The sequence below is a fragment of the Mangifera indica genome, chromosome 16, assembly GCF_011075055.1.
Source record: "Mangifera indica cultivar Alphonso chromosome 16, CATAS_Mindica_2.1, whole genome shotgun sequence".
In the NCBI taxonomy this organism is placed as follows: Eukaryota; Viridiplantae; Streptophyta; class Magnoliopsida; order Sapindales; family Anacardiaceae; genus Mangifera; species Mangifera indica.
The window spans coordinates 2137689-2162541 of record NC_058152.1 but is presented as its reverse complement, the minus strand read 5'-3'; the positions used below and the strand labels follow the sequence as shown (position 1 = coordinate 2162541).

Below are 24853 nucleotides of genomic sequence, written 5' to 3'. Positions count from 1 at the left end.
GTTTTAAGGAGAAACAGAAACACGCATACAACTAAACGATGCTTTTTGGTGCTTTTTAACGTTTGCATCTGCGGGGGAACCGCCAAAGTCCTCCTTCCTTTATGCCGCCATTACATGAACCCTCTGCTGTAGCGACTCTCATTCAAATATGCAGCTCCATAACCTCGATAAAAGGAGCGCGTCAAATTCACGCTCTCATCCTTACTACTGCCACACCTGCCAACGTCCAATCTCCATATCCACTTAACAATGTAATCTCAATGTACTTGCGATGCGGCTCATTCAGAGACGCCCAACGAGTGTTCGATGGAATGCCGAAGAGAAGTCCGGTTTCATATAATGCCCTCATTGCAGCCTATTCTCGTGATCCTAATTGTGGAAATATGGCCGTCAAATTGATGTCCCGAATGGAATATGAATGCATCAGGCCTAATGGCTCGACTTTCACGAGCCTGGTGCAGGCGGCTTCGTCGCTTGAGGATCGGTTGATGGGTTCATTGCTTCATACCCAAGTAATAAAACACGGATTTTTTAATAATATTTGTGTTCAAACATCTTTACTTGGGATGTACTCGAGTTGTAGAGATTTGGAATCTGCCCAGAGAATTTTCGCTTGCATAAATGACAAAGATGCCACTGCTTGGAATAGTATAATTTTTGGGAACTTGAAGAATGATATGATAAATGAAGGGCTTTATCTATATGGTGCAATGGTGAGGTCGGGTGTAACTCCTAACCAATTCACGTATTCAATGATTTTAAATGCTTGTAGCAGAGTTGGAGACTATAGTTTTGGAAAAATTATTCACGGCCGAGTGATCACTTCAAACATAAATGCTGATTTGCCTATACAAAATGCCTTGCTTGACATGTACTTTAATTGTGGTGCCACCCATACAGCATTCAGTGTTTTTAGTCGCAGTGAAAATGTTGACTTAGTTTCATGGAACTCAATGATTGCTGGGTATTTGGAAAATGGAGATGGGGAAAAGGCAATGGATATGTTTGTTCAGCTGCTGAGACTGTCATTCCCTGAACCCGATGAATATAGTTTTGCAGCCATCATATCTGCAACTTGTGCTTTCCCAGCTTCTTATTATGGGAAACCTCTGCATGCTTTGGTCTCAAAAGCAGGATATGATAGGAGCATTTTTGTAGGAACTGCACTATTGTCTATGTATTTCAAAAATGCTGAAGCCAAATATTCTGATAAGATATTTAAGTTGATTTCAGAAAAGGATGTAATTCTCTGGACAGAGATGATCATTGGTCATTCGAGAATGGGCGATGAAGAATGTGCAATTAAATATTTCTGTGAAATGCGTCAAGAAGGCCACAGGAGCGATAGCTTTGCTCTTAGTGGAGTTTTAAGTGCATGTGCTGACCTTGCAAATTTGAAGCAAGGTGAGATGATTCATTCCCAGGTTATGAAAACAGGATATGATGTTAAGATGTCTGTTTGTGGAAGTCTGGTGGATATGTACGCCAAAAATGGGGATATTCAAGCTGCTCAATCAATATTTGATCAAGTTCAGGATCCCGATTTGAAGTGCTGGAATGCAATGCTTGGTGGATATAGTCAGTTTGGAATGGCAGAGGAGGCATTAAATTTCTTTGAGGCAATTCTAAGACGAGGCCTAAGGCCGGATCAAGTAACATTTTTGTCTCTGCTGTCTGCTTGTGCCCACAGTGGGTTTGTCGAGAGAGGGAAGGTCTTATGGAATCATATGAAGGAATATGGCATAATTCCAGGGCCAAAACATTACTCTTGCATGGTAAGTTTGTTAAGTCGAGCAGGATTGCAAAATGAGGCAGAAGTTTTGATTATTGACGCCCCTAATAACAAAAACCGTCTAGAAATGTGGAGAACTTTGCTAAGCTCATGTGTCATTAATAGAAATTTCATCAAAGGAATTCATGCAGCAGAGCAAGTTTTAGGATTGGATCCTGAGGATAGTGCTACTTGTATCTTGCTTTCCAATCTTTATGCTGCTGCTGGAAGATGGGAGGGTGTCGCAGAAATGAGGAGAAAGATAAGAGGCTTGGTGCTGGAAAAGGATCCAGGTCTGAGCTGGATTGAGGCTAGAAGCGATGTTCATGTATTCTCTTCTGGTGATCAATCACACCCCAGGGTCGGTGAAACTCAAGCTGAACTACATAGGCTACGAGGGAACATGCAAAAATCAGTCGTAGATGAAATCGATGCAAGCTATTGTTGACATGGTATATCAAGAAGGGGTAAATTATAGATTTGAGCAATGAATTCAAACCAAATTATACCACAAATTCTAATTATAGATTCGAGTCATAAATTCAAACCAAAGCAAGACGAACACCTTTTATCTCAAGTTCAATTCAATTTCAAAAATAAATTAAATCTTTTGACTCAAATTCAATTTGAATTTTAGATTACATGATACAAAAGTAAAACTATACTCTAAAATATTTAATATGAAATTCGGAAATATTAATTTTCAATTTAAAGTAACTTTCTTCAACCACTTTTTTAAGATGGGCTATTGTTGTTGCGTTTATTATTGATTAATTTGTGTAAATTAACTAAAATCCTTGGATTAACGGTTTTAAAAGTGTTTAGGGTTTATCGGTTACTTTGACGGGTTAGATCCATGGGTTTTGCCCAAAAAAATAGATATTTTAAAGTTTGTATTTGTTAGTTAAACCTATGGTTTTAGGTTTTAAAAAAAGGGTTAATATATAAAGAAAAAGGATTACCAACAAAGGGGGTCAGCCAAATTGGGCAACAAAAGTTTGTCCATTTGGTTAAATGAAAGGTTTCAACCAACCAAATTAGTCTAAATTTGACTAAATTTTGTTTAATATATTGATACGAATTATGGTTGAATCTAAATAAAACACCCTATTTGGCTAAAATTCATAAAAAATATATTAAACAAAAGTTGATCAAATCTAGAGTAATTTAATTAAAACTATTTATTTGACCAAGTACATAGAACTCTGTCAACCTAATTCAGACAACACCTTCTATTGATTAACCTTTTTCTTTTTACATCAATCAAAATTTTCTAGCTGAAACCATGAGTTTTGATTAGAAAACACATGTTTGAATAATCTTTTTTTTTTGAAACCTATGAATCTGACCAAAAAAACACAAGTAAGCCCTAAACACTCTTCAAATTATCTTTCAACCAACTTGCATGACTCAAACATCAAATAAACACCACAACAACAATCCATCATTCACGACAAGAGTTGAAGAATGTTATCTTAAATTGGAAAGAAAAAACAATGAAATTGAAGAGATTCATTGGAAGGCTTCAAATCTGGTGAAGACGAAAAGACGAGAAGAATGAAAAGATGTGAAAATGGAATGAATACGAAGACAAGTGAAATATTGTTACAACAACAACTTGACACATTCCTCGCACTTTTAATATAAACTTTATGTACTTAAAATAGAAAGTTGAGAACCTTTGTTACAACCACATATATAGATATAAAATTTTGCAGTTAACTTCATGGTACAATTATTGTCATGAAGAGAAATTCATCTAACTCCATGCTGTGAAGTTCTGCATTTACAAGTACCATCTATTTATATGTATTTGTCATCTATAAATGATAATATGTGACTTGCATATCCACAATGTTCTTTAAAATCAACCCCAATTAGTCCCTAGTGAGAATCCTACCATATATGGTTTTGATATTGCAAGAGAAAACATAGAACTTCAAACCGGGCTAGACAAAGTTATAATTATAATTGTTTATGAGATCTCCTTTCTCATAAGGAATAGTAGTAGTTGGCAGTCATTAATAAAGTTGAATTCAAATTGAATTAGTTTAGTTTCGAAAATCAATTTAACTCGGTTTGATCATTTGATTTAGTTTGAATTTCTTTAGTTTAAATTCAAACTAAATTTGAGCTAAAAGATCCAGTTTATTTTTTAAACAAACTTGAACTTAAATTATAAGATGTTTAGTTTAATTCAATCTGAGTTCAATTCAAATTTATAGTTTGAATCTGCAATACAAATTCATGGCTTAAATTCATGAATTTAAATCATGAATTCAAACCACCAATTTAAATTATGAATTTGAGTCAAACTCAAACAAAATTGAATTAAACTTGAACTCTCTTTAATTTTAATTTGATGAATTCAAACTGAATTATTTTTTATTTAAACTAATTTGAACTAAGAAATATTCAAGTTTGATTCAGTTTGTACCCACCTCTGGCCATGTACAAAATAAGCCGAATCAACAGTTGGGCATACTGTAATTTATACAGGGTTCCAGCATTATAACAGGGTTTAAGTTTACCACTAACCAGACAAATGATGCTTGTTTTACTGGGTGCCAGAACTGGTCTTGCAAACCTACTTCTGTGTAGTCCCAAGAACGTTAAAAAAAGGCAGAAAAATTATCATGAGTAAAGAAAGATCAACGATTATGAAGCAGTGAGCCTTCCATGGCAGTGATATACAGGCTCTGAAGAAAACTAGTGAAAAATGATAACCTTAGAAGAGATTAACATAGAAGAAGTGTGATGTTTAAGGAAAATATCAATAAATCAAAGATGGTTTGATATTCAACTATTCAAGCACTGAGAAGAAGACACTTTTAGAAGAAGTTGCCATGTCCACTGCACAAAAATGGTATACAATCAAGCCAAACCACATGGCAATGGCATACAATCAGAAAGAAGAAGAGAAAAAAGAGTTTAGAAGAGAAAAAAGTCATATAGTTCCTTTTCTTCTAATTTCAGTCCTAGTTTAGCCTTCAAAGGTAATTAACTAAACACAGTCCAACTAAAAACCATTGAAAAAGAAAAGAGAAGAGGAGAAAATCTAAGTAATATAAGAGAAGAGATATCACTTGAGGCCATTTCCAGTAGTGGAAATTGCTAGATCAGGCCAAGCAAAGCAATCTGCAGCAGGAAACCCACTTGTATTTTCTCCATTTTCAAACTGCCAAGTGTTTCCAACTCCAGTTGCAGCACCAGCACCAGTACCGGTACCAATATTAGCAGTGGCACCAGTTGCACCCTCTCCCTCACCGGCAAAACCCCAGACGCTTCTCCCAAGCCCACCAAAGCCCACATCGCCAACAATCCCAGATCCCAACCCGAGACCAAACCCACCCAAAGCCAGAAACCCGGGTGCTTGTGTGTTCAACAAAGAAGTAAAACTCCCAGCAGAACCCTTGACATCACCCCCACAAAACTGCGGAGAATTTCCCCCGAAGGGCAAAAAAATCGGAGTAGAACTCAAAGAGTAATCATTGGCTGTGATGATGGAAGAAACAGCGTTGGCGGTGGTGCGAGAGCGCTTGGCGTTCTTGCGAGTGCCACCCCCAACAGGGATGTCTCGTAGAGTCCCACCTTGAGTCCAGTAGCGACGGCAAGCCTTACAGAAGTGACGCGGCTGAGAGAAGTTGTAGTTGTTGTAGTAACAGAACTTAGTGTTAGTAGAGTCACAGCGTGGACATGGGAGTTGCTCTTGTTCTGGCGGAAGTGGAACTGCAGCGTTCTTCGCTACTCTCCTGCCAGCGGTGGTGCTGATGGTGGCATTGCCGTTGTTGTTGTTGTTGCCTTCACCGGAGTCCGCTGGCATTTTCTAATGATATAAAATTTCTCCTGTTCTTTGAGGATTAAAATTGAGAGGAAGTTGGTGAGAGAAGAGAATGAGGGGAGAATGAGATTTATGGAGAGAGAATGTTGGAAGGGAAGGAAGGAGAGAGCAAAGCATGTTCTGTTTCTGAGGCATATATGAGCAGCGAGTGATCAGGCTTTTTACAGTGTTCTGTTAGGCACGACATTTCAGTCGGCTACAAGAGGGGCGCGGGCTATGGCTCACTCTGTTTTGAGTCGGCTCTATTCAGCTAGGTATGCGGCTTGCATTTTATTTATTTATTTATTGGAGGGAGCAAGCAGAATAAATAGTCAAATATGGGTCCCCGTTTCCTTTCTCTCCTCGGGTAATAATGCACTGATATTATATGAATGCCTGTACAATTGACAGTCTGAGTGGATAATTGGAACTGTAAAATCGGGTTTCCGGTTCACATTGTTTTGAACAAAAAAATTTTTTTTAAAAATAAAAATGAGGGCAGAAAAGAAAATAAGATAACTACGTAATTGGGGAAAAAGTAAAAAAGATGATAAATATATTTTTGATTTATTGTCTGTCTCTTTTTTCTTCTTGGGTAATAATGTAACGATATTACATGAATGTATAATCAGAAGTTGAGATGACAATTTTATCCATAAAATTAGGTCTTTGATCTATTATTATTTAAATAAAAAAAGAATATTTTTTGATAAAAACAGAGATAAAGACAGATTTAAAAACATGAATGATTAAGATCTCTTTAATCAAGGATATGGATAAATATATTTTCAACATATCTTCTCTTTAGTTTGTCTCCTCTCTTACATGTTGAATAACTTTTAAAAGTTTTGAATTATTACAAATAAACTCTAACGCCGAATAAATATTATATTATCTTTCTAACGATAATAAAAAAAGGAAACTGTGTGAAATTTTCCACGCAAAGGGGAGGAGAGGAGGAGAAAAAAAAATTTTATAAAAAAGGAATTGGATACCTCATCATCTCTGTATCATAGACAAATAAAGATAACGAAAGATTTCTCTTGTGATGACAAAATGGAGGTTATCCTTGCTTAGAGGATTTAATTGGATTAGACTAACCCGAAGCTTGCAAAAAAAGTCAGCATAAAAAGGTCTAGTCTGTTATTATAGTAGGTCGGCTCCAAATCATGTGCTGTCCGAGTAGCATCGTAGGCCTACTCAAAGGGTTTTTGACATGACTTGTTACTATTAACGATTTTAAAAAAAACTTAATTTAAAAATAATAGAAATATTTTTTTAAAATATTAATTATTGATCTGATTTTATATAATAGGATCGGACCGTAAATTTTATACTTCTATCGGATAAACCTAATTTGTATAGACATTAAATCCAATCTAACTTCTAAGCCTACCGAACCACACCAATGTCAATCCCACTACCGTCTCTATCCGTTTCTATCATTGTCATCTCTCTTATCTTAAGATGAAAATTAAATCATTTAATATAATTACTTAATCTTCTAATTACAGAACGAACAACACTTTGTATTATTTCGATGATAATAAGATAAGGAGTGGCATAATGGAGGTAGCTAGCCCTACGTACTAGCAACGTCGACGTTTCAATAATAGACAAATCTACATTTTGATTTTAATGTATTTTAAAACATTGTCGTCCATCTTCACAAAAGTCGTCCGACATAATTAAGAGAATTTGACTCCAAATCGAATAACAAAGGCATGGGCATTTGTCTTTTTAGTTCAAATGTCTTCAGTTGATTATCATTAAAATGCAAGGCGCAACCTAGAAAAAGAAAATAAGAGAGTGTATAGGCGGCGTTGTGCATGCACCTACTAATGAGCCATAGCTCACCAAAATTTTTGTCCTATAAGGAGAACAATTATTTTCCCAACCATACCAAAACCAGTTGCCATGATAGCAACAATGAGTGAAATTGATTAGATTTTCAGGAATATTTTACGTAACCATTTTGTATTAGAGTTAGAGTTTGAGACAAATTTATTCGAATTTAAATTTAAATTTAATTTAAAATAAGTTTAAGTAAAATAAATTTAAATTTAAATTTAAAAGTTTAATATTTTTTAATTTAAACTCAAGTTTTAAAGATATTCAACTTATAAGGTTTGCGAGCTTGAAATATTCGATATAAATTAATTAAAATAAAATCATTTTAATTATTATGAATTAAAATAATGTTGTTTTAATTATTACGGATTAAAACAATGTTGTCTTAATATTAAATTGGGTTCCAAGCTCAAAGCTTAATTTAAACTCAAACTCGAGTCAAACTTGATTCGACTCTTGCAAAACAAACTAAAGTTGAATACCTTTGAAGCAAAATCAAGCAACCTTCACTCACAACAATCATAGAAAAAATAAATTTTAAAATTTTATTAAATATTTTTCACTCGTGATCACACTGAAAATAAATTTTAAAATTTGAGATAGTCATACATAATCATTAGCAACTTTTTAATTACATCAAAATAGTACAATACCAACCAAAAAATATACTAAAATAATGAAATTCTAACTAGAATCGCATTTGTCTTATAGGATTTAGTTGACTTTCAATCAAAATCACACTAAGATGGTATAATTTTGATTAACTCGCTCAATTTTAATGGGATACTGACTTTAATTCAATGGTAATAATTGTGATTACAAATTTGAGATGGACTGAAAGTAAGGTTATATTTTAATTTATAAAATTGAAGACAGATATAAATTATAAATATTTAAGTTTCTGAATTAAGTTTGGTTGAACCCACTCTTATGTTTGGAATCTAGTTCCCTTGTCATTCAAATTACTCATGAAACATTTAAAAAATAATATTAGAGTAGTGTTATGTGTTTGTGACATATAATTTGATAGTTATATATTAGAAATAAAAACAATATTTAATTATATCAGTGGTTTTAAAATTAGATCGAATCGTATAGTTCGATCGGTTGAACCATAAACTAATATACAATTTAATCTTATTTTACAATCTAATTTGATCCATATATGAATATTAACTTATTTAAAATTCGGTCAAACTTAATGAATTCATTTAATAGAAAAAACTATTTAAAACCAACAATTTATTATTAATTTTTTCTTTTATTTATATAATAAAGTATTTATTGTTTCCTTAATATACTTAAAATTATGTTTCATATATTTACTATATTTAAAAAATATAGTAAATATTTAATACTATTTAATAAATACATAATAATTTAATAATAAATTAAATCAATTAATTATTTAATTGAATTATAAATTAATAAAATAATTAATTTGATAATTAATCTGATTTTAAAAATATTAAATTATATAATAATATATTATTATTTATATATAAAATTATATACAGTGACAAATGTCGTTTCCGGTGTTACAAGATGGAATATGATGGCAGGAAATAAGAAAAATAATTGAAATGATTGTCACTGGTGTCCTTTTCACCGTCATTTAGTCCACAATCGGAAAGACTGATTTGATCAACAATCACGACTTTCTGGGTCGGCTTAGAATTTCCCAGTTGCCATCACTCTCACTCTCAGTCTCTCTCATAGAATAAAAACGTTTTTGATTTGATTTGATTTGATTCGAAAGAAAATTTGGAAGAGCAAGAAGAAGTATTACTTTGTTTTGAAAGAGAGAAGCGGCAAAATATAAAAGTATTATAAGTAGCGTGATTGAGGAGGATTTGATTGTGGATCAAACTTGACCGACAGAATCATATGTCGGACAGCGTGGGCTACAATTATTGGTCTTCCCTCTGATTTCGGACGCGTCATGTCCGCATCAGATTCCTCCTCCGTACTCTCTCCCTCTAATCTCTTCCCGGATTTTCCGCTTACTGTTCACATTATCTTGCTTACTGTTTGCTTTCTTTTCGACCGAAGCAGAATTCTTTACTTCATCCTCACCGTTCGTTTTATTGCCTTCTATAGCTTTGTAAAAATGATCAGGCGGTCATCAATCATCATCTGTGGCACTGCCTCGATGTTGATTGTTCACTTTGAATGGAGGGAATTTGATATTAATGAATTATACACGTAATCTATAATTGGTTTTGCAAAATCATTCCTTTCTCCGTGACAATCCCATATATAAGTATCAAATATTTTAATCTTTATTTATATACATATATAAAAAAAAAAAATCCTTTTTCATCTTTATTATATTCTAAATATAAGGATGATAAAAAAAAAATTTCTCTCTATTATTACAAAAAAATACATAAAAAAATAAATTAGAGATATATTTATCCTAATTCTTTATTCATTTGAAGAGGCGTAGGTGGGAAATCTACTTCGCACCCTCAATTGTTATCTCTATTACACCGGAACGAGTATGTTAAGGATTGTTTTAAAAAAGGAAAGAAACAAATCGAGCAGCATGCAAATTGTATGAGTAGAAACAAAAAAAAGGTCCAAGCATAGTAAAAAAGGAGGGTCGTAGAAACAGAGGCAAGTGTCAGGCAAAGGGAGGTGTCAGGCGGCACGCCATGGCTTCAGTAGCTATCCAGGTGTCTCCGCCACTTTATCGTGTTTCATTTTCTTTTACATACATACTCAGCGTCTTCGTCTTCTTTCTTCTACTGACAGAATTGCCTCCCCTAGGATTTCATCCATCTCTCATATCACTTCTTTACTTTTTGGCTTTTTCCTGTTTCTTCTTAACTCTGATTCCTTCGCAACCACATGTTTCCACTTTCATCTCATTCTTACTCACTGTTTCAGTCCAACTCCATGGTCTTCATCTTTTCATTTCCATTATTACTGCGATCTATTAGTAGCAATCACACTGTCAATTCACATCAAGATTATTGCTCCACTCGTCTAAACATAAGAGCTGTGGAAGATTGACAGGGAATTTTTATTTTTTGTCACCATCGAGGAGCTGTTTTGCAATTATATGATCAGCGGCCTCGCTTGGATGATAGGGGTCCCAGAATACGTTCTTTGACCGATCTTTGCACAGAACAACGTTGGTCCACAAGGAATTATCCCTGCGAATTGCCCCCCATTTCCACAACAAGCTCTACTTGCTGCTGTAAATCCTGCATCAACCCCATTCATTTTTAACCACTCCTATATTATTAATCCATGGCAGAATGTCCAACTTACCGTAACTTTTATAATTCGCGATGAGTTCGATATTGGGATCATAAACGTGGGCTTGAACAAACGTAGCTCAAGCCAAAAGTTTAATTTTAATATAATATGACTGAGATTTGAATTCAAGCTCTCCGTCTTGTGGACTCCACCTCTTTTAGAGTGCATGTATACTTTGTTCCTCACAAATAGAGACAGAAGAGAATCCATAAATAAAACCTGTAAGATAATGAGTGGCCTTTGGTTTGACCTACAGATGACTAGTTGCTGATGGAGTCAAATTTGGTAGTTCATCAAAATGGTGTATTTTCTCATGGTGTGATGAACTTGTAGATTTTGCTTTTGCAATAAGTGTGTCACAATGTCAAAGAAAGTCTTTAATTAGTTATGTGTTTTTGAAAAAATAGGCAAGCTGACTTCAGATTTCTGAATGTCGTGGCTAGTTGGTAACAGAACATGGCGTATTAGCAATCCTCGCACCAATAAATTGATCTTGCGTAGCGAAATTTAATTTGGCAACTTTGTTTTATCAACTAAATTACAAATTTATAATAGCACTTTAATTTACAAAAAAAAAAAAAGAAATGGTCGCCCAAATTCAAATACAATAATAGGTCATATTAGGTCGAATTTGATATGATAACTATATTTACAAATTGTGTCATGTTATAATCGTCAATCGGTGAGCTTTATAAATTATGTCGACTTACAATATGTTAAAGCCTGTGACAAGGTCAAAGATCCCTTGAACTGTGTTTTTATAGGTCGTATATTCTTACATGCCAACTTGTTATATTATAATTTGTTTGTTTTTAAATATTTTTAATCTTTTACATGTCTATAAATCATGTCCTAAGGGTCCCGTCATAACCCCTATAATTTGTGGGTTCGATATGACCTATAAATTTGTTAGTTATATCCTCTCAAATCATGTCAAAATTAAGTAGATTGGTTTGATTTTTTTTTTCATAATTAAAAATTCTATTTTAATTATATTATCTTTTTAAGGTAGAACTAATCTTATTAAGTAGATTAAATTTGAATTTAATGATTAATTTCATAATTATTAAATCAAAAATATTATTTTGGTATGCTGTAAAGAGAAATCTAACTTTTTTGATATGTTTGATTTGAGACAATAACTTAGCATTCAAGTTTGACGTGTGTAAATATTATAAAATATTGATAATAGAATTATATATATTCAACTTTTTATATATAAATAATATATATTGGATTATTTTAAATTATAAATAAAAATAGTATTGAATTACAGCATATTATGTAACTTGAATATCCAATTGTGAAAGTAAGATCATAAAAGCATTGTTTTGAATATTAGATTGGACTGGTTGGTTCAATTGGGAAACTACCCAAAGTCCAATTCAATTAATATTACAAAAGTAGTTTACTTGTTGACTTAATTAAAATCAGTGAATCGATTAAAATCAATAGAATCAAGTTTAACTAAAATTTAGAGTATTTTAAAAAAAATTAAATATTTTTAATAATTTAATTATTTTATATTAGACTGAATGAATTTCTAAAGGTTTTAAAGAAAAAATATAAGTTCAAAAATAAAATAAAATAAAATATCTCATATTTATTGAAATATCTTATATGGATAATGATTTACATAATTATTTTTTTTTTCTGTATCATAAGATGGAAAAATTGTTTTATCTAATTGTTTTATTAAAATTAGGTGAATAATTATTACTCATTCAAATGATATATTCTAATCATTATAGTATTTTGATTAATTTTGTTTTTTTGTAAATTTTTAAGCAAAATTTGTTAGTTAATATAATATTATTTAAAAATTATATTATAATTTAATAATAAATTAAATTGAGTAATTTTTTATCAAACCGATCAAATTATAAATCAATAAGGCAACTGATATGATCATAACTCCGTTTTAAAATCACTGCATAAAAAGGATTAAACGGTGGAGTGACACCTGAGAAATCTGAGAGGCCATTTTAGAAAATATAGAATTGGGCTGCAAGTTGATGTGACAGGGATGATGTTAGCCCAATAGAAGCCCTGTAGAGTAGGACTGTGGGCAGCTATATAGATCAATATGACAAAGCCCAACTGTCCAAGGTAACTAATACCTTCTTAGTTCAAAATAATTGGATTTTAAAGTATTTCCCATCAACATTATACAAATCGTATTTAATATACAATAAAATTATAAAATTATATATATAAATAATATATATAATTTTAGAGTAATATTATGTGTATCTATTTTTGATACACAACTCATATACACAATGATGTGTCATTATATAATTAGGTGATTTTAAAACATGTGTCATCATATAATAAAAAAATATTCAATCGTATGATAACACCTTATCTGTGTATATAAATTATGTACCAAAAATAAGTACACATAATTTTATTGATAATTTTATGTATAAATAATAATATATTATTATATAATTATATAATTTTTTATTTTTAATTTAAAATTATGTAATTACAAAATAACGTATTATTATTTATGAATAAAATTATATATAATATTTATATACATAATGTTCCTCTTCAATATATTTTCTTAATCAAATTCTTAAATTTGTTGTCAAAAATAAAATTTTAGCTTTTTAAAATCAAATCCCAACGGCTCCTAATCATTATAAAATCTATCAGAAACCTTTTTTTCTATTTAGGTCTATTAGGGTTTTGTATTTAATTAAAATAGATAGTTTTTTTTATCCTTCTATGATAGTTAAAAAAAAAACAATTATTTCACCCGTATTGATTTTCAAATTTATTTCAAAAACTAGATCTTCTATCCGCTCTTCTTTGAATGGAGAGAAGTTTTTCTACTTAAAAATGGACATAACAATAGAGATGGTTAAAAATTCTTGTAGTTAGAATGAGAATAAAAGTATCCCTATCCCGTCTTCTCGCCTTTTTAGTTTATCTCCTCCCTTATATATTAAATTATATATAAAAAATTTTAATTATTAAAAAAATTATGCATTATCATTTAATAAATATTATATTATATTTTGACAAAAATAGAGAAATAAGGCAAGGGAAATTTTAATGATGGAGAGGGAATACGAATTCTTTGTCACCCTTGTATCGAGAATGAGACAGAGGCTTGAACAATAATAATGGTGTTTGATCCATACCCACGATATTGTAATCTCTAATGCCAAATGCCCAATTAAAAAAGAAATTATTATTCAATAAAATCCGTAATTTTTCACCACTATTATCATTCATTGTACAGTAAAAACCAAGATTTTAAAAACCAAACTAGATGATAAATTGTTTTGAAATTTGGTTTTGATCAAACCAGTTAGGCCGTTTTGACCAACCAATCTAACTGAAATTTTAGTTTTATAACTTTTGCAACTTCAGAAAAAAGAGATTTTTGAATTCTGATAAAGTGCTAGTTGAACTGATAATTTATTCATTTTCTTTCTTGCTTTATCACTAATAAATTTACTAGTTGGGAAATATCCTGCATATTGTGTTGCATGATCTTTTCCCATTTGATAAATTTATGTTAGAATGACACTAAAATAATATTAAAGCCAGGGAGAATTGCATTGGATGTCTTTGAAGGGTCCCAAATGAAGAGTTTTTTTTACCAGACTAATCCCTAACCAAATGGAACCACCCCAATTGTAACACAGTTCACACATATATGTTCAATGAATACATTACCAGTAAAAAATCAACACTCTTAACTCTCAAAGCACTTTACATGATCAAATATTGAAAATAAAATAACCAAAAATCGAAATACATATTTATATTATATTCAACGAATCAACATTAAAAATCTTTCCCAAAAGTCGTCACTGTTATCAATAGAAGTAATCTTCATCATTATCGTCGAAAGTCATCTGTATACGTGATAGTGAAGTTTGACACTTCAGTAGGAAGAGGCAAACGGTTTTCGTTTCATCAACAATTCACAAGTTATAATTGAATCGAATGTAAGAATTTTGAGTCGATTAGATGCATTTAATTTAGGGTTGAATTCTACGGAGAATGTGAATGAGTTTAGTTATTTAGAATTGCTAGGTACATTGGGTTTTGTGCACTAAAAAAATTTTCTAGAAATTTTGCACATTCCATTTCATGATTCCACTAAACCGAACTAAAGATAAATTGGTTAAAATGTTGAATCGAAGACTAACCACCGGTCCAATTAAGGTTCAATCCGAATTTTAAGTAAAAGAGGTTTTTTATAAAACAAAATTGCTTAAATCACTGGTTCACGGTCCATCCGGTTAGATTGGCCGGTTTGGTCCAGTTATTTAAACCATGGAAAAAACACAAAGTACGTATCTAACACAAACGGTAAGGGTATTTCGAATAGTTTGTGATAATTGCTTGGCCATTTTAGAATTAATAATATGCTGTGGGCTAAATAATAATTCTTTATTAAAATTTGAATCTGAACGATGATGGAGGTCCGTTTGGTTTCTGGGAATGGCAATTAAAGTATTTTACAGAAACCAATGCAACTTACCAGTTCTCTCCTCTGGGTGTTAATGGAGTTTCCTTATTTAAGTTGAAAAACTTGACCGTTGGGCATAAATAAGAGCAAGAGGAGAAAGTGGGAGTGAAATCTGATAAACGCAGCCATGCCTAGACACCCTCAAAGCCACCACAACAATGCCCAAAAATCCCCTGCTATCTCGCTCTATGAACTCTCCAGGGAGCAGAGAATCAAAGAGAACCTTCAGAAAATGCAAAAGCTTGGCCTTGGTGACCTCTCTCAGAAGCTCAAGTCTCTTACTACTCCTAAACGTACTCCTAGAAACACAACTATCTGTCATTCAACGATAAGCACTGGACCCGTCCGTCGCTCTTCCAGGTCACTTTATTACTCATCTCACTATCTATAATTTCTTTTTCATGTTTTATTTTTATTTTTTGTTTTAAATGTTGAAATAGCTGAAGAATAGATAAAAAATTTTGGGTTAAAAAACTTTTTTTTCTTATCTGGTGGGTGGGGTTGAAAATACATACAATATTATGTAAATTTGTGTGCTCGTTGATAAATGTTGGAAGAGTCGTAGAATCTTAAAGAAATTGAAAAATGGGGCTTGAATAATAGCTTTTTTTTTTCAGTAAATTTATCATTCAAATAGAATGCGGATTCAATGGCATTTAATACTTTTCTCTGTTTCCGTTGTGGGTGTTTTAGGTTGCAAAATGTGACACCGGTTAGCTACTCTGAAGTGGTGTTGTCAAAGAAGGATGGGAATTTGGAGGACGAGGATATTAAGTTAAGAGAGGGTCCAAAGCCAGAAGTTTATACAGAAGAGCATGAGAAGCTATTAGGTAACACTGAGAGAAGCTGGACGTGTTTCGTGGATGGGTATGGAGAAGATGGAAAGAGAATTTATGATCCAGTGAATGGAAAAACTTGCCATCAATGCAGGTCTTGGTTATTGCTCTTTGCTAAAAATTAACCATGTTATTTGTGGATTCAGTGCTTTGAGGTTTATGAAAAATATGTTTTCTCTAAAAAGGAAAAATATTGAAAGAGTTGTTTAAACATTTTTTGACGTTGTTAACTATAAATCTTGATAGCCTTATATACACTTTAATGTCCTGAAGTATAAAATTGCTAAGGTTGCTTTAGAAAAAGATAATTGTTGATTACAATGTGAGTCATTAGTTTGCCATATTTCCAAATCTCTGACTGTTTATGGTTAGCAATTTTTTTAGGTTCCACCACATTCAATATAATTTATGTTAAAAAGAACTTGGAAGAAAAAATTTGGGGAAATTTTAAGTTTTGAATTCATTCTTCTCTTTCTTTTTCTCTCTAAGAAAGATTGTTCTTTTATTATATTTCTTAGCCAGGAAAGATTCAACATATCCCACAATTATCCAAGGAAGATATTTTTATTGAATGTCATATTTGAGAATCTATTTTTCATGGCATTTGAAAAGGGAAGTGCACTAAGCTTCTTCTCTCATGTATATCGATGGATGGGAAAAAGATTTATCAACATTTTACGACAGATATGATAGGATGATTTGATAACATGGATCATAACTTATTAAACTCCATTGTGGAATGGTATTTTAGGAGTACTTAATTTGAGATGCTTGGTTTAATGCTAGAAGTTGCAAAATATTTCTGTTAGTGTGAATATAGTACACCTGTTTACATAAGTTAAGGTTAGTGGTAAACAATATATGTGTTCCTGACCCAAAAGAATAAAATTGGTTTTACTCATCCAGAAGGTGAATGCTGTTTTGCAGGCAGAAAACTCTCGGTCATCGTACTCACTGCTGCGAATGCAACAAGGTCCAAGGACAGTTCTGTGGAGACTGTTTGTACATGAGGTACAACTTTTTCTTTTTGGCTTCATTGTAAGTTGCCCTCAGTTTGGGCCCTTAGGTGTTTTTCACAGAACCATGCATAAACTTCACAATCTGTAGTTCTAAGTTCCATTCTGTTGAGCAAATGATGTCCAGTTCACCAAAAATAGAAATTTGTGATGTCATTTTGAGCCACAATTTTGATGTTCATGTAGCCTAATTGTGAATCACTAGCATTCCTTTGACTGAAGCATTCAGAAACTTCACAGTCCACTGTTCTAAGTTCCGTTCCAGTAAATGATGTCCACTTCACCCAAAATAGAATGCGCTGGATTTTATACGTTGCACTTCTCATCTTGATTCTATGGATTCCTTAAATAGGGCTTGGTGGACTGAGGGAATAAATTTTGAAGCCAAATATATGTTTACCATATATTTAAATATACTAAGTTCTGAACTTTTTTCTCTCACTACCATGTTATTTTTCTTTAATTCATAGATATGGAGAGCATGTACTTGAAGCCAAAGAGAATCCAAATTGGGTTTGCCCTGTATGTCGTGGCATATGCAACTGCAGTTTGTGTAGACAGGAGAGAGGATGGTGTCCTACTGGTGCTCTTTACAAGAAGGTATTCTCTCAATGAATGTGATATTTCATAGGTGCTTTATCCTTACTTTTGGAACACCTAATTGGAGCTGAACATTTTTTTTCCAACACCCAGATTTCAAGTATGGGCTACAAATCTGTTGCACACTATCTTATTCAGACTCGATGCTCACAAACAAATTTGGAAAAGGATCCAGAAAATGAAAATCAAATTTCGGCAAGGAGACCTCTTTTGTTTCCAAATAAATCAGAGGAATCTCTGCAGGCTGGTGAAAATCTTCTTGGAACAGCCAGTCTTCTAGCTGAAGACAGCAAAAAGGAGGATGATGTGAATGTTGAAAAACACAACAAAATGCAAAGCAGTCTGATCTCTGCAAAGAGATCATTGCCCTTTTTGGATTCTGAAGAAGAGTCTTTGAAGGACAGTGTCTCTGAGTTCCAAGAAGAAGACAATGCATACGAGGGTATTAAAGGTGAGCAAGAAAGGAAATTGCATACCACTGATGAAGATAATGATACCAACAATATTGCATTGAAAAATTGCACCAAACCCAAAAGGAAACACGATGCCATTGAGCCAAGCCTGGACAGTATTGATGGCAGATTCAACAGCTGTGAAGAAATGGATTCAACAGCTGTGAACAGAAAAATTTTGGATGTTAATCAGGCTGTGAACAACATTTTGTCAGAGGAAGAATTGGAGAAACAGAAGGAAATGCAAATTGATGGTAACCACGGCAGTCCAAAGCTTAAGAGCAAACCTGTTGAAAGTGAAGACCGAGATTGTGTATGGTTGCCAGATGTGAATGATAAATCATCTAACATTAAGTCAGCTGTTAATGATATCTTATCGGAAAAGGAAGGAGAAATTAACACGAAGAAAGCAAAGTCCAGAGCACCTATTGCAGACAGTATTGCTGGAAGATTGAGGTCTAGGATCAAAGCAGAATGAAGGTGGAGGTTAACTTGTTTTGTTGATGGCAACACTTTTGTCAAAATCCCATTGCTACTAACATGTAGTGATTAGGGGTTCGATGTTTGAATTTTGTCTTCAAGACTGGCCATACTAAACTCAATTTTGTTGCCATTAATTTGGATAGAAAATTGACTTGCAGGAATGACAAGTGAAGTTATTGCTACTAGTTAAAGAGCAACAGCATGAAATGCATTTCAGGTCATTTCAATAATTAATCTGCTTGGCCTCTGAGGGAAGATTGCAGATTTAAGATTGAAAAGTCGTGCATCAATGCAGCTAAAAAATTGCCCCAAGGGTACTTGGTGTGGCAAAAGAGAGATTTCAAACTAGAGAGCATGAGTTAAATCCCAACAATATTATACGTACTTATTTTGTGTACACAAATATGTACACACTCTTATTTATCATCACGTGATTGAATATTATTTTATTTTTAATTTAAAATTACTAAATGTATACTTATTTGTATATTAAAATTAATACGTATAGTTTTATTATTCAAGTCTAACCTATAGATTAACTCTAAAGAGACGGTTTGACTCAAGGGTAATAATGACTAACAAAATAGTAGGCCAGGAGAACCCTGAACATGGGCCTTAGCTTGGCATCGCATGGTGGCACATTTCTTTAAAGGATTGGCACCATCTTGAAAGCTGTTTTCGTTTCAGAAATTAATAGCAAAGCAAAACCACATCCTGCATACTAGAAGTAGAAAGGTCAATGGCCAAATAGAGAAAGAAGTAATGTTAAACACAAAATTAATTTTAAAACGTTTTCATTGATTTTAAAAACATGATTTGACAAACTCCAAAACACTCTGTTCTAGTTGTCAAAAGCTTTTAGTATGAAGCATGTTCTAATTGCTTGTAGTATCAGAAATATGTTAGTAAAAAATGTCATTAAAAACATTAATAAAAAAGACTTCAAGTTGAATACTGAACCTAATGATACCAGCATATTCTAATAATTATGAATCAAAGTATGAAAAGGAGAAACATCAAAATTTATAATGCATATTCATCCAATTGAAATCTTTTTGGGGGTCTATCAACCAAAGGGGAAAAATGGAAAAGACAATGGTGAGAAGCAATGCGATATTAATCCATAAAGCGAAAGACAAGAATGATTAAACTCATCCCACAAAGCAACTCATTCCTAATTCAATCAAAATGAGTCTTAAAAAGTAGTTTGAGTAGTAAAAAATGTGAAATTGTTAAGTAAAAGGGTTTGAATTTGAGATTTACTACTGAGACATCAAAATAAAATATTTGACTTATTTAGTGTAACAATTATAGGACTGATTATTAGATTCAAGTTTTCACTTAGACTCAACCTCGAAAAGATAATCAGACTAAATAAGGTTTTCTTGTTTCAAAAAATGACTTTTTATTAGGTTGTCAACTGGGTTACTGAACCAAACATGGTTTGTTCAAATCTGGGTTTATAAAAAAATTTCAAGTCAAAGCTTTAGGTTTGCCTATTTGGGTCTCGAATTTTTCAAGCTAGATTAATTAAAATTTTTTGAACTCATGGTCTTTTTCAAATTTTTTCCCAGCGGGTCCTTGTACTTGCAAAAACACCTCTATTATTCTTAGTAGGATTAAAAATCAACAAATACACTTCTGTCCATGATAAAATTTTAGACCTTATTAAACCTTAAGCTTAAGTAAGCCTTGTTCACGTTTTAGTCTAATAATTGAATGCACAAATTTTTTTGTTTAAACCCACGTAAAACCCAAATTCTCTTCAATCTAAAACTAAATTTTTTGAATTAAACAAAGTTTCGAACTTTTAACAAAGGTTGTATCTTTAATGCCCTCAAAATTGAAAAATTTCACCTACATTTGCATTTGCATGTGCATGGATAGAGACACCCACTTGGCCATCCCGACACCTTCACCCTCATTGATTTGACTCTTTATTATTAAAAGGCTAAAGGGCCATTTTTGACCCAAGTTGTAGTTGAAATTCAAAAGCATACCCACGAACAATTGAAAAACTCAAACTCTCACCCATAATTCAACTTTTATTAACTTTTTCTATTAAAATGAAAGGTAAAATATTTATATTAAAAAGTTATAAAATTTATTACTTTTTTCCATAGATTTTAGAAATTAATATTTCACCCTTACCTAAAGTTTTTAACTTTGAAAAGTAACATTTTCACCCCCAAACCTAAGGTTTCTATATTTTTCAAACTCAACTGCCCCCCATAACTTTCAAAAATAGTAGTTTCACCCCCACTCTTAAATTTTATCTTCCAACATCGTCTTCAACCTCCTCCTTCTCTTGATATGACGATCTTTTCGTCGCACTATCATGAGATGAAGAGATGTGGTGTAAAGAAGAGAGCTATTTTGTCGCACAATGGTGCGACGAGGAGATGAAAATCTCTTCGTCACACCAGGAGAAGGAGGAGGTCAGAGATGACATCGAAAGATAAAGTTGAAGAGTGAAGGTAAAACTGTTGTTTTTGAAAGTTATGGAGGATGACTGAGTTTAAAAAATATGAAAACCCTAGATTTAAGGATGAAGATGTTACATTTTAAAGTTTGAAAACTTTAGATAAAAATAAAATATTAGTTTCTAAAACCTTTGGAAGGGAAGTAATAAATTTTATAACTTTTTAATATAAATAGTAAAATAACTATTTTATCCCTCATTTTAATAAAAAAAGTTAACAGAAGTTGGATTATAAATAAAAGTTTGAGTTTTTCAACTATCAAAGATATGTTTTTAAATTTCAGTTAAAACGTGGGTGGGAAATTGTCCTTTCTCCCCGTTATTAAAACGGGTTTAACTTTGAATAATATCTTAATTAATTTATACAAAATTAACAAGAAAATATAAATAACGAAACATATGGATTCAAAAATAATAATTTTGAAGGAAAACGTTTATATTTTTGTAACATAATTCAGTAGCCAAAAGATTTTTGACTGCTTCATCAAATCTCATCGTCACCACACGTGCTTGCTTTCACCTTCCCTTTGGCTTTGGTTGACTTGCCTTGCCATTTTGTTTTGTTTGTTTCGCGGGAAACTCATCGTATGAATAGGAAAATATAATATATGTTTCAATGGGTCATATCTTTTGGTATCTTTCTTCCAAGATTATGTGCATATATATAAAATCTTTTTCTTAGGACGTGAGAGGCAATGAATATGAAAAATATTTTTGGATAGTTATTTAGAGAAACTCATTTTAAATACAGTAATTATTGAATTCGAGAACAGCATGATAGAAAGAAAGAAAGAAATTATAAAAGAAAAAGTCAATAAAGGATGGCAATGATTTGAATCTAGAAGTTAAGGAATAATTTCTTCTTTCTTCTCCATAGCTTGGGATCAACGCACTACTTAGCGAACCTTCTCCTTTTAACTCAATTTGGTTTGCTTTTCATTGCACCTTCAAAATAAAAAGATTTTTGGTGTGATTCACCTCATACATCTTATTAGATTCGGGTTCACTGATAATCTATCGATCTGATCTATTTGTATTAATTATCATAGATAATTAAAAAAATAATTAAAAGACAATTAAAAACAGTTAGAGACAATTAAACATATATAATTGTGTCAAAACTGCTAGTGTAAAGAGAAAGAATGTTGCGTAATTTTTTGGTTTTATTCTTCTCCTCCCAACATACTCAAAGAGAAGAAAAACAATGCCTCTCAAAATAACTTGTTCTACATAGAATCCTAGAAACAAGGTATAGGTTAACAAACTGTGTTGTGGAAAAAATTACTTATCAAACCTTGGAGCACTTGGATGGTAGTTATCTCAAATACAATACAAATTATAAGTATGTAATTTACTGTATTTGATTTATAGAATTGACATGTTTTTTCCCAAGACATCCCAATTCCAATTCCATCGCCATTTTTTATTTGAGCCAGTTTCTGGGGTTTTGTGCAGCTTTTGAGACTCTCCATTGGATGCCATGGAATCCTATGTCAGTTTGTGTGTTTCATTTCTCTGTTGATTAGCCTTAATATGGGCTTATCTTAAGAATGACTTCTAAATTATCACAATCTCACATCAAGTATGAGAGTAAATATTTTGAGATAAAATTCTTAATTAATGTGATACAATAACTTGAAAGTTTTTTTTTTGTTACTAACAAAAAAATTACAACAATCTTAAGATTAAGAGAATTGACCCATTTAAAAAATAAACTAAAGGGAATATGAGATATAAAGTTGATAAACTTTTAGGGTGAAATATGTAGTGGGTTGTCTTGCTTTTAGCTTGACAAGAATTATACTAGATTACAATTCTCTTTTCATCTATTCAGAATTTGGAACAAAACATTCTACTCTATTTTCAGAAGGGTTAATAACAGTACAACATGTGAAATCTTTTTCAAAAGAGACAACAGTCCCCACTGCACCTAACTTCTTCATTGTGGATTAAAGCTAAGAAATATTTAATAACTTTTAATTTATAAATTCATCTTATTTAAGAGTTGGGTTTCCTATTTTTGGTTCAACCTAAAGGAACATTCCACTTTTACCAATGTTCAAATTAATATTTACTGTAAGATGATAACTTTGAACATAATTCTGCAAAATAAATGGGATGCGGCTGCTTAAGACTTTTTGATAAGGAATTAGAGCATCTTGGAAAATAAATTATGCATAGAAAGAGACTTGAAGCATATTGCTTTTAGAATTATTTAAATCTATCTTGCATACAAGGGCATCTTCGTTGTCATGAAGATGGACATTGGACTAGAGGAAAGCTGACTCAGTGAAATTGTATCAAGAGGAAGACTGCCGACATTAAAAAAAGAAAAGTCATGACTGAATTTTGGCTACGGGAAAAGATGGATTGAAAATAAAACCTTTGGGGGAAGAGAGGAGGAAGAGAATATAACTTTTCAAAGTTTAATTCAAGAAGAAATTATTAATTTTTTAAACTAAAATAAAAAATAAAATAATAATAATTATTATTATTATTATTATTATTATTAAATATATTAAATTAAATAACAATTTTATCCTTATAATCCATAAAGCTCATAGGAAAAACTTTTAACAAATCTTGGGTGGGAATAAGTCCTTAGGCCTAAACTATACAAAGAAGGAGAACTGAAGCATATTGCTCCTAGAATTATTAGAATCTATCCTGGTAGAGTTGACTAAAATGTCAATTTTTTGTTTCAGTTTAGAATGGACTGGTGTTTTTAAAATATTGAAATGAATTTGTGATGTGATATTCTATGGTCAAAATTTTGTCCTTTTTCCTGAAAAAAAATTGGCAATTATTTTAGTCCTGACCTGGCGAAAACACACAACCTGCCACAAGCTAGAACCAAAAAAACTAGGTTTATACTCAGCAAGTTTCCCACCAGAAAAATCTGGATTTAAGCTTTAATATAGTGATGTGAAGGTTTGTAAGGATTAGGCATATGAAATTCACTGAGAATTGTTGTAGACATTCATGCAGAAATACCATACAGTCAAATCATGATAAAATTTTCAGCTGGTAAAATAAAATTTTGTATGAAGATTTTGTCTGACTTAAGCAAATTATTTAAATGAAGCAAAGAACCATTTTACTTTGACCCTTTTGTAAACCTAGTTGATAAGGCAAATGAAACAGGCTTAACTAGAAGAAATTGAGATGGATTTGGGTTGATTTGAGTTGTAACAAAAGTCATTTTAAATTCAGCTTGACTTTGAAATGGTGAGTTCAAATTTGAGTTTAAGTTAGTTTAAATGGTTAAAAGTGAAGTTGAAGAAGATTACAAATCATTAGAAAAAAATTACTAAAAAAGACAAAGAAAAATTTAATGAAGAATTGTCAATAAATCTAAGTAGTTTGAATCAAATATGTATTTAATTCAAATCTGTTTGAATAGAATCTACTTTTGAATTTTATTTTTTGATAACCGAAAACTCCATTCCTATTAATTAATAGAGATTTAAATCAAAATATTTTCTCTGAAAATTTTAGTAGTTTATCTGTTTTTGTTAATCTTTGAATTCAATCCACTATTAAATTGGCAACAATGGAAACAGCGTAAAAATTAACTAGTTTGTAATAGAAGCTTTTAAATTGAGGGAAAGAATTCAAGGTACTTAGTTGGACAGAAAACAGCTTTTACAAGCCAGCTGATTATTTATTTTGACTTTTAGCTTACTGTTCATGGGAGAATAGCACAGATGGGTCCTATCATAACCCATAAGAAAAAATATTAATAATTAATCAAAATTTGATTATCAATAATTAATA

The 24853-nt window shown here is 31.9% G+C and overlaps 3 protein-coding genes across 3 annotated transcripts; 2 read left to right on the top strand and 1 right to left on the bottom strand.

The window, feature by feature from the left end:
* Window positions 1–98: 98 nt before the first annotated feature.
* LOC123199302 (pentatricopeptide repeat-containing protein At3g50420) lies at window positions 99–2329 on the top strand. Its single transcript, XM_044614226.1, has one exon. It carries the CDS (start codon window positions 102–104, stop codon window positions 2217–2219), a length of 2118 nt encoding a protein of 705 aa, XP_044470161.1. The 5' UTR covers window positions 99–101; the 3' UTR covers window positions 2220–2329.
* Window positions 2330–4526: 2197 nt separating this feature from the next.
* LOC123198751 (dof zinc finger protein DOF3.4) lies at window positions 4527–5829 on the bottom strand. Its single transcript, XM_044613512.1, has one exon. The coding sequence runs from the start codon at window positions 5592–5594 to the stop codon at window positions 4854–4856; it is 741 nt and encodes a 246-aa protein (XP_044469447.1). The 5' UTR covers window positions 5595–5829; the 3' UTR covers window positions 4527–4853.
* Window positions 5830–15169: 9340 nt separating this feature from the next.
* LOC123198867 lies at window positions 15170–18779 on the top strand. The gene is made up of 5 exons (XM_044613666.1): window positions 15170–15567; window positions 15901–16137; window positions 16971–17054; window positions 17530–17659; window positions 17753–18779. The coding sequence occupies exons 1-5, from the start codon at window positions 15335–15337 to the stop codon at window positions 18587–18589; spliced, it is 1521 nt and encodes a 506-aa protein (XP_044469601.1). The 5' UTR covers window positions 15170–15334; the 3' UTR covers window positions 18590–18779.
* The last annotated feature ends 6074 nt before the right edge of the window (window positions 18780–24853 follow it).